This window comes from Fukomys damarensis, unplaced genomic scaffold (assembly GCF_012274545.1).
Source record: "Fukomys damarensis isolate Sample0158 unplaced genomic scaffold, DMR_v1.0_HiC HiC_scaffold_7, whole genome shotgun sequence".
NCBI classification, from domain to species: domain Eukaryota; kingdom Metazoa; phylum Chordata; class Mammalia; order Rodentia; family Bathyergidae; genus Fukomys; species Fukomys damarensis.
This window is the reverse complement of record NW_022900919.1, coordinates 42,945,042-42,954,922: the sequence shown is the minus strand read 5'-3', so window position 1 is coordinate 42,954,922 and position 9,881 is coordinate 42,945,042. Positions and strand designations below refer to the sequence as shown.

The window sequence follows — 9,881 nt, the reverse complement described above, 5'->3', positions numbered from 1 at the left end:
TTTAATAATTATTTTTAAGGCAGTAGAGATAGATGCCTGATCCTCAGCATTTAAGGAAAAAAAAAGCCCTAGAGAGTACAAAGATAGGATCTGTTATCTACTGACTAAAATAGACCAGCTCTGCCTCCAGGTACTCACGATCTCCATTTTCTGTCCCTTTGTTTTGCTCAGGCCCACAGGCCTCTAATTTAACTCTAAATTACCTGAGTTTCTGTTAGAACAAATGCGGGCCAGGGATTTAGCTCAGTGGTGCCAAGCCTTCCTCAGAAGCGCAAGGTCCTGAGTTCATTACCCAGTACCGAAAGAAAAGAAAAAGAAACAAACAGGGGCTCTAACAGATTTAGAAGGGAAAGGAGGAGGGAGGCCTGTGTTCCCCAAAACCAAAAACAGCCATAACCAAAAACAAGACCATAGCTCTTGTCTCTAAGGGGGAGATTTCCCGGTACCCCCGAGGAAGGTTGGGAAACGTGGCAAGCTGAGGGGAGATGGCTCCCTAAGGGTTAGGGAATGGGATTCTGAAGCCAGGGACTCACTAACAATAGCTAGAGATAAAAGAATAAAACTCCCAGATAAAATTTGATCATAGTGAGCGCAAAAAAGAACACATTGGGGTAGGTGCCTACTCAAAGAGGAGACCAAGCTACTGACAGCTATTCCCCCTACAAAAAGACTGAGAAAGCCAAATACAGTATTGAGAAGAACAAAAATGTGGGAGCAAAAGGGACATATTAAACTTCAGGTTGCACACATACCAGCATATAACCTGAGTGGTGTATAGTTTTATGCAACCAGCAGAGCCTGAAACGGTTTATTCCAGGACTGAGTTTGTGGCAGCTCTTGACTGACTTGTGTCCACTATGAGTGATGGGAAGTGGTGGTGGGAAAGCACATAGAGAAGAGAGAAAAAGAAAAAAAGAAAAAACTTTCCCCAAAAAGGGTGGCTGGGCTCGCCAAGAAACATTACCAGCTGTTGGGTATTGGGGAAATTCTTTCCAGGTTCTTGGTGTCTTGAAAAAGATTGGAGAAGACACACAGGAAAGGTAACAGGATGCACCTTTATTGAAGATGGAAAAGAAATGTACTGTGCAGAGAGCAGGCTGGTAAACAGACTCACAGTGTGTTGGAGACCAAGACCTATGTGCGCCTCCACCCTCCGTGTGTGCCCCTCCACCTTGTGTGTGTGTGTGTGTGTGCCCCTGATAGGAACTTTACACCCTCCCGGGGACATTCTAACCCCTCCCGGCGACATTCTGGCCATGCCCTACCTTATCTAGCTAGACCAGCCTAGGTTAGGTAACCTAGCAACCGGGAAAATCCCTGCTCATCCCTGCCTGCATAAAAGCCGCTGTGTGAGAAATAAAAATTGTCAAATTTTGACCACTAAAAGAGCTCTGTCTGGTTCCTGTCTTCCTGTGTCGTTCCCGTTCCCGATCCAGGTGCTCCCCTTCTCCAGCCCTACTAATAACGAACCCCGCTGGCCGGGGCAACAGTGGCCCCCAACAGCTCTTCTCTGTTTTCTGATAGTAACTACTCTAATGGATTTGAAGAAGTATCTTGTGGGTTTCTTGGTTTTGTTCTTCTTGTGTTTGGTTTGTTGGCTTTTGTTTTGTTTTTGTCCTGGGGATCGAACCCAGGACCTTGTGTATGTTAAGCAAGGGCTCTACCGCTGAGCTGTATCCCCAGTCCTCTTGTTGTGTTTCTGATTTGCACTTCCCTAATGATTAGTAATGTCTGAGATTCCTTTCATGTGCTTACTGGACACTTGTACATCTTCTTTGGAGAACTCTCTTTTCAAGGCCTTTGTCCATTTCGAATTGGGTTGTTTCTCATTTTTGTTCTTGAGTTTTGAGATTTCTGTATGCTTTGAATGTTAGCCTTATCAGATATGTAATTTGTAAATATTTTCTCCCATTTTGTGAGTTGCCCTTTTGCTCTATTGATAGTGCCTTAAATGAACAAAAGTTTTAAAATTTCACTTAATCCAATTTACTTTTACCTTTGTTGCTTGTGCCTTTTTTTGTCATATTCAAAAAATTGTTGCCAATGTCATGAAGCTTTCGCCTACATTTCTTGTAAGAGTTATGTGATTTCATCTCTTATATTTAAGTCTTGATACATCTGAGTTAATTTTTGAACATGGCATTAGATAGGGGTCGTGGCCACCTTGTAGTTATTGTGAATATATCCTCTATGAACTTTTGTGTGTACAGATTTTCATTGTTCTTGGGTACATACTTACAATCACTGGGTGAAACGAAAAATTTTGTTTGTTTGTTTGTTTGAATCTCTGTTGATTTCAGACAGGGCCTCACTACTTAGTTTAGGCTGACTTTGACCTCACTGTGTACCCCAGGCTGGCCTTGAGTTTGCCAGTTAATTCCCCTGCCTTAGTGGCCTGGATTCTGGAATTACAGGCCTGTGCCACGCCCAGCTAGAAATGCTTGTTTAATTGTTTGAGGAACTTCCAGACTGTTTTCCAAAGTTTTAACATTTTGTATTCTTACCAAAGAATACAAGGGTTCCTCTTTCTCCATATCTTCACCAGCAGTTGTTATTACTGACTTTTTTTTACTATGCCCATCTATGAAGTAGTAGCTCATGGTGGCTGTGTTTACATTTCCTTGATTTTTTTTCCTAGAAGCATTTCTTTTTTCTTTGCTCTTTTTCTTCATTAAATTTATTGATACATTTTAAGTGTACAATATAATGACATTCATCATTGGAAATTTATGCCTTTACATAATCTATCTTGGCTGAAGCATTTTTTTCTTAATCTTATTGGCAATTTGTAGATATTGTTGGAAAAAAATGTCTCTTTGGATCCTTTATCACCTTTTAATTGGATAATTTGTCTTTTTATTATTGAATTGCAAAGCACATTTATAATTTTACATAGTTGTCTTTTAAATCACCTAGGAGAAAAAGTCATAAACAAAATGTACTTATGCTATCATATTTACTTATGTAGTTTACCAGTAATCTTTACTTCTTCCACTGGATGTAAGTTACTGCCCAGTGTTCTGTCATTTCAGCACGAAGCACTTTCTTTAGTACTTTTTGTAAGTCAGACTGCCAACAATGGATTCTCTGTTTTTGTTTATCTGAGAATGTGATAATTTCTCCTTTTTTTTTTTTTTTTTCCTTTCCTAGTACCAGGGATCAAACTCAGGACCTTGTACTTGCGGGGCAGGTGAGATGCCACTGAGCTAAATCCCCAGCCCTTCGCCTACATTTTTTAAGGATAGTTTTGCTACATGTAGAATTCTTAGTTGACATTATTTTCCTTTAACATTTTGAATATGTCATTCCATAGCAATCTGGCCTCCGTGGCTTCTGATAAGAAGTAACTTGTTAATCTTATGAAGGATCACTTATCTGTGATGAGTTGCTTATCTCTTCCTGCCTTTAAGATTGTTTGTCTTGGGCTGGGGATTTAGCTCAGTGGTTCGGTGGCCTGCCTTGCAAGCTCAAGGACCCGAGTTCAACCCCCAGTAACAAAAAAAACAAAAACAAAAACCAATATTGTTTGTCTTTTGACCATCTGATTATAGTATGTTTTTTTGTTGTTGTGTTTTTTGGTTTTTTGAGACAGGGTCTCACTATATAGTTGAGACCGACCTAGAACTCACTATATAGCCCAAGCTGGTCTCAAACTCACAGTGATCCTCCTGCCTCAGCCTCCCGAGCGCTGGGATTATAGGCATGCATCTCCATGCCCAGCGTGATTATAGTATGTTGAAATGTGGGTCTCTTTGAGTTAATTCTCCTGGGAGTTCATTTAGGTAAAGCAAAATATAGGATCAGAAACTAGATGATGATTTCCTAGGGTCAAGATTGGAGAAGTATCTAAACACTAAGAAACAGCACAGGAGAGTTCCTTGGGGTCTGTGTCTCTGGTAGTAGTGGTGGTGGCCACAAGAGTCTATGTATGTAACTCTCATAACTGTACATTAAAAAGGTGAATTTTATTGAATACAAAATTTTAAAATATTAATAAAATGAATATTTTTTTCTTTTATACATCTTTTCCCTTTTATTTCATTGAGTTGTTTATCTTTCTTGGAGTTTGGGGATTCTTCTACGTACTTGTAAATTAGTATCTATCATCAGTTCTGAAAAATACTCAGTTAATATCCCTTCAAAGGGCCGAGGATTTAGCTCAGTGGTTCCACCACCTGCCTTGCAAGCATAAGGACCCGAGTTTGATCCCCAGTACCCCCCGCCAAATATCTCTTCAAAAATTGCTTTCTTGGGCTGGGGATTTAGCTCAGTGGTTCTGCCTGCCTCACAAGCACAAGGACCTGAGTTCAATCCCTGGCACAAAAAAAAAAAAAAAAAAAAAAGTTTTTTTTCTCTCTCTTGTGGCTGGGAATGTAGCTCAGTGATAGAGTGCCTAAGGATGTCTGAGTCTCTGGATTCAATTTCCAGTACTGAAACAAACAAAAAAAAAAACCACAAGAATGCTCTCTCCCATTCTTCCTGTTTACTCTGTCTCAGCTTTTCCTCCATAATATATCTTCAAAACATTCTATCACTTTCTACAGTTTCCTCTATCTCTGTGTGACTTGGATATTTTCTTCTGACACGACTTCTACTCCATTAATTCTCTCTGTGTCTCACCTACTGTAATAGTTTTATATTTATATTATTGTACTTTATAGAAATTTTGTTAGATTACTTTTCAAATACCTCATTTTATAGTTTTTGTTTGTGTAGTAGTCTTGAAGCATGGCTCTTCTTTCTTTGTACAGTGTGAATATGATTATTTTATCATTTTCATCTGGTGTTTCACATTTATGAAATCTTTCAGGTCTAGATCTCCTATGTGTTATTTCTGCTGATTTTTATGGTGTGTTGTTTCCTTATTTGCTTGGAGATTTTTATTATGATGCTCACTGTACTGGAAAAAGTATTTGTATAACCGTTGAGTAACAGCTTTACTAGATATAAAATTATTGGTCTATTTTTTCTTGTTGTTTCGTGAGACAATATCTTACTATGTAGTTCAGATTGGCCTTTTTAGTTTAGTTTTGTTTTTGTTTTTTTGGTACCCGGGATCGAACTTGGGCCCTTGCACTTGCAAGTCAGGCGGCAGAACCACTGAGCCAAATCCCCAGCCCTAGATTAGCCTTGAACTCACTATGTAGCCCAGGCTGGCCTCAAACTCACTGCAATCCTCCTGCCCCAGCCTCCCAAGCGCTGGGATTACAGTTGTGCAAGACCATGACCAGCTTTATTGGTCCATTTTAAACACAATCCCCTAAAAATGTATAATATTGTAACCCTAGTCGTAGATCTTCTACAGTGCTTCAGGTTTTATAAACTGGCTCACTTAGTATTTACACCAACCTTGCTTTGGTTATGCCAACCTTGTTTGATTTCTGATACCTTAGAAGCTAGAAGACTAAAGCAAAATCTCCCAGACATTTTTCTTCCTCAGTTTCCTCATGTAACTCAGGTCCTGCCAAATGGATGGATATACTAGCCCTCCACTTGGACTAAGAATGAGCAAAAGGAAGTGTCAGATATTTTTGTCATTCGTGGTACTGGAGATTTATGGATCCCTGGGTACGAATATGAAACTTTCTGCTAGAAGGCAACATAGGGGAAACACTTGAAGCCATAGGCACAGGCAAAGACTTCCTAACAGGATTTCAAATGCTCTGGAAAGAATATGAATTATCAATAAATATGACTACATTAAATTATAAAGCTTGTGCACAGCAAAGAAAATAATTAACAATGAAAACAACCACTGAGTGGAAGAAAATCTTTGCTAGCTACTCTTCTGATAGAGAATTAATATCTAAAATACATAAAGAACTTTTAAAAATTAACCCCCATGAAACAATGAATCAAAAAATTTAAAAGGTGGGCAAATGAACTAAGTATATACTTCTCAAAAGGAGGTTCAAATGGCCAAAAAGTATATTACAAAATGTTCCACCTCTCTAGCGATCAGAGAAATGCAAATTAGCACTACACTGAGATTCCATCTCACCCAAGTTAGAATAGCTATCATTAAGAATATGAAAACAATGAATGTTTAAGGATGCAGTAAAAAGGGAACAGTGTAACTGTTGGGAATGTAAACTTTAGAAATCAGTATTGAGATTTCTTGAAAGCCTAAACGTAGAAATACCATTTGACCCAGCTATACCAGTCTTGGGAATGTTCCCTGAAAACTTAAGGACTGTGTACAATAGTTATACATGCATATCCACGTTTATTTACTACAGCACAATTCACAATAGCAAAGTGGCAGAAACAGCCTAGATGCCTATCAAAAGATGAATAGATTAGGGCTGGGGATTTAGCTTAGTGGTTCCCCCACTTGCCTTGCAAGCGCAAGGTCCTGAGTTCGATCCCTGGTACCACCCACCAAAAAAAGATGAATTGACTAAAATGTGGTATATGTACATAATGGAATAGAATGAAATTATGCTATTTGTAAGGAAATGGACAGAACTAGAAACCCTCACATTGAGTGAAATTAGCCAGACTCAGAAAGTTAAATATTGCATGATTTCTCTTACATGAAGCCTTAAAAAGCATAAATAAGTCAATAAATAAACAAATAAAATTCAAAAACAAAGGAAAGAGGACAGAAAAGCAGAAGAGTAGACTTCTAGGAATGGGAAAAGGGATAAAGGAGGAAATGTCGTGGAAGGAATGAAACAGATTAAGATATATCAGTTGCATGTATCAACTTCCCCAAATAAATTCCATCATCATTTAATATTAACATGCACTAATAAAAGTTTCTTTAATTAAAAAAAACAAGCATGGAAGTTTCTATCACCTTGTCTTTAGTAACATACCTGCCACTCAGACAGCAATGGTGAGCATGGTAATTCTACTACAACAACCTCATGACATGGTTGGGAATTTCACTGGGGTTTGCTGACACCAGTTGTGCTGAGATTATGCAGCAATAGAGTCCAGCATCTTGTTTTCGTGGAGATTATGTAAACTTCCTAAAACCTTTTAATATATCCTTTTTCTTAAACCATCCAGAGTGATTCTGTCATCTACAGCTAAGAACTATTATATCCAGTGAAACCAAAATGGGAACCAAGAAATCAGAGGCCAAACCCAGAAGCACGCAGGAAATTCCATCCAAAAAGTAGGCAATTTTGGACTAGGTGGGAGTTGCCATAATGATCCTTTGGCAGGTAAGGGTGTATTTACTGGAAGGGTGTACAAGGTGTGCAGGAGTGCAGATAGCATTTTTTTAAACCTGAAGTGTATTTTGTATGAGTGTGTACAGATGTGCATTTCTAGACAGTTTTCATTAGGTACATTTTAGACAAATAAAAACCTTTTGAAGAAGTGACATTATATAAGAGGAATTGAAGGTGGAGAGAAAAGGTGCAGGAAAATGTGACACTAACTCTCTCATTGTAGTGTCTCTGAGTAATCCCAGCAATCTGGGAAGCTGAGACAGGAGGATTGCAAGTTTCAGCCAAGCTGGGTGACCTACTGAATAAAAAGTCTCAATTTAAAAGGAGGGTGGAGTGGAACTCAGGGCAAAAGCCAAGGGTTCAATACCTGATAGTGAAAAGTCTTTCTCACTGTAATTAAATGAGTCTAAAGGTGAAGACTGAGAGAAGAGACAGCTCAAGAAACAGAGCAGTAGCCAAGCACTAGGCACACTTTACATAATGCTACATGCTGCCTTTAGGACAGATTTTGCCCATTAGTATTTGCCCCATTTCTGACCCCCTTGGAAGCTCTACCTAGGAGCCTACATTTTATAGGTTTACTTCTAGAGATTAGGAAATGGAAGAGAGAGATTCTATTTCTGGCCCTAGCCATTGCAGGTGACCATAAGTGATCTCGGGTGGCAACAGGTGACCATGTTGATTGTGAGCTCCAGTACCACCGTAAGCAAATACAAGCTTAGCAGCACCAGCCCAGGAGTGTTATCAGCTTCCTGCTTTCGGAGTGAAATTCCCTTCTCCCTTTTTCTTACTTGACTTTTCTAAGACCTTCATTTCCAGTATCTAGCATTAATTTTTTCTATGCTTGAAATCCTTAGAATGGGTGGTTTTCCTAGCAAGACACTCATACATAATCCCTCAAGTCTGAAAGAAACTAATCAAAGCCTGTTGCTTATCAACACTCTGAGAATGGCCGATTAAACAGATCCAAACAGTCTCAGCTGATCTGCTTGGCTCCCTCCTCCTTGGGTTGGGCTCTGTCCATAACCCCACATCCAGCCCACCTTCCATCCGAACTCCTAGAACCATCATCTCCGTTGCATCCTCGACTGAATCCCTGCAGATCTTCAGTGCCACCTTTCCCACATCTAGATTTCCACAGCAACCTGCCTCCACCTCTGAAAGCCTCACACTTAACCCAGGAAGCCCAGGAGGGCAGGTGTGGGCACCGTTAACCCTCGACTCCTCACTTGCTTGGCACTAGGCAGATGCTCACAGAACATAATGGCACCTGTGGCAGAAGTTCACAGGTAGAAATGAGTTTCTCTGTGAGCTCTGAGTTCAGAGTCCAGGCGGGGTCCTCTTTCCACACAGTGTCTCCAGAGTCAGGAGCATGCAGATGTGGGCAGAACAGGAATGGAGAGGTGGGCTGAGGCCTGCCCTGGCGAGGACCTGGGCCACAAACAACAGGGAGAACAAGGAAGATGGCAGGTAGCTTTAATAAGCCAGAACATCTGCTCCTCCACAGTGTCCCTCCCTCCCCATTCTTCCCCTTTAGTTCTAGACAGGTCCAGCCTGCCCAAGGCTCTTCCTCTCTTCAGCTGGACATTAATCCTTCTGACCTCTCAGCCGCTCCAGCCGCCTCCGAAGGTCTGGGGGCAACTTGGCCCCTGCTGCCAGCAGCTCTCTCAGTCTCTGTTTGGGAGTCTTGGTGAGCAAGAAATTGCAGGGGGTCGGACCCTCTTCAAAGGTGACCCGGCAGCTACGTGTCACTGCATGGTAGCCTTCAGCACTGGCAGTCACCATATAATCCCCTGGGGTCAGGAGCCGCCAGTAATCCCCACCCCACGCTAAGGAGAAAGAAGGGCAAAGTCAGGACCCGGTGATCCTCTACTTTTGTCCCAGCCAAAAGCCCTCCAGTCCCTTCCCACCCCTCTCCACACACACCTGTTGTAACATCGTGGTTAATCCCATCCACAACAATGACAGCATCAGCAATCCCCTCCTCTGTGTCCTTGTCGCGCACAACTCCTGCAATGCCCATGCGAACCTGTGTGGGAAAAGTTATCCAAATCCTTTCCCCTCTGCTTGAGAAGGTGACCTTCAGCTATCTTTCTTCTTGTGTCCCCCAGAAAACCTGTTAAAATGTTTCTAGGTGACAAAACTTCTGGCAAAATTCTCCCCTGACTAATAAAATTACATCTGGACTGCTAGGAAAGCTTATCTTCTCCAAGTTCAGTGACAATTGTCATTGGGTTTATTTTCTGCAAAATCTTTTTTTTTTTTAATGTACTGGGTATTGAACCCAGCGAGTTTTGAGCTACATCCATAGCCCATGTTTTATTTTTTAAATTTTATTTTATTATTTATTTGTGACAAGGTCCCAGTTGCCCAGGCTGGCCTTGAACCTCTGGTCCTTCTGCCTCAGCCTCCTCAGTAGCATACTTGGCATTTTTCTTTTTATTGGTACTGGGCTCTGAACCTGAGGCCTTGCACATGGTAGGCAATGCTGTCCAACTGAGCTATCTCCTCAGAGGAAGCTTTCTTTTTTTTTTTTTTTTTTGTACCGGAGATTATTTTGGCATTTTTCTTTTTATTGGTACTGGGCTCTGAACCTGAGGCCTTGCACATGGTAGGCAATGCTGTCCAACTGAGCTATCTCCTCAGAGGAAGCTTTCTTTTTTTTTTTTTTTTTTTTGACGCGGGGTCTTTTGTGGC

At 40.9% G+C, this 9,881-nt stretch overlaps 1 protein-coding gene across 1 annotated transcript in view; it reads right to left on the bottom strand.

The window, feature by feature from the left end:
- Positions 1 to 6,778: 6,778 nt before the first annotated feature.
- Positions 6,779 to 9,881, bottom strand: part of Cpxm1 (carboxypeptidase X, M14 family member 1) — a gene marked incomplete at its 5' end in the record, with an annotated part of 8,375 nt that continues 5,272 nt past the window's right edge. The window contains 2 exons of the mRNA XM_010611059.3: positions 6,779 to 9,013; positions 9,111 to 9,213. Coding sequence (XP_010609361.1) covers positions 8,772 to 9,013; positions 9,111 to 9,213 — 345 coding nt within the window. The remainder of the gene's footprint in view (positions 9,014 to 9,110; positions 9,214 to 9,881) is intronic.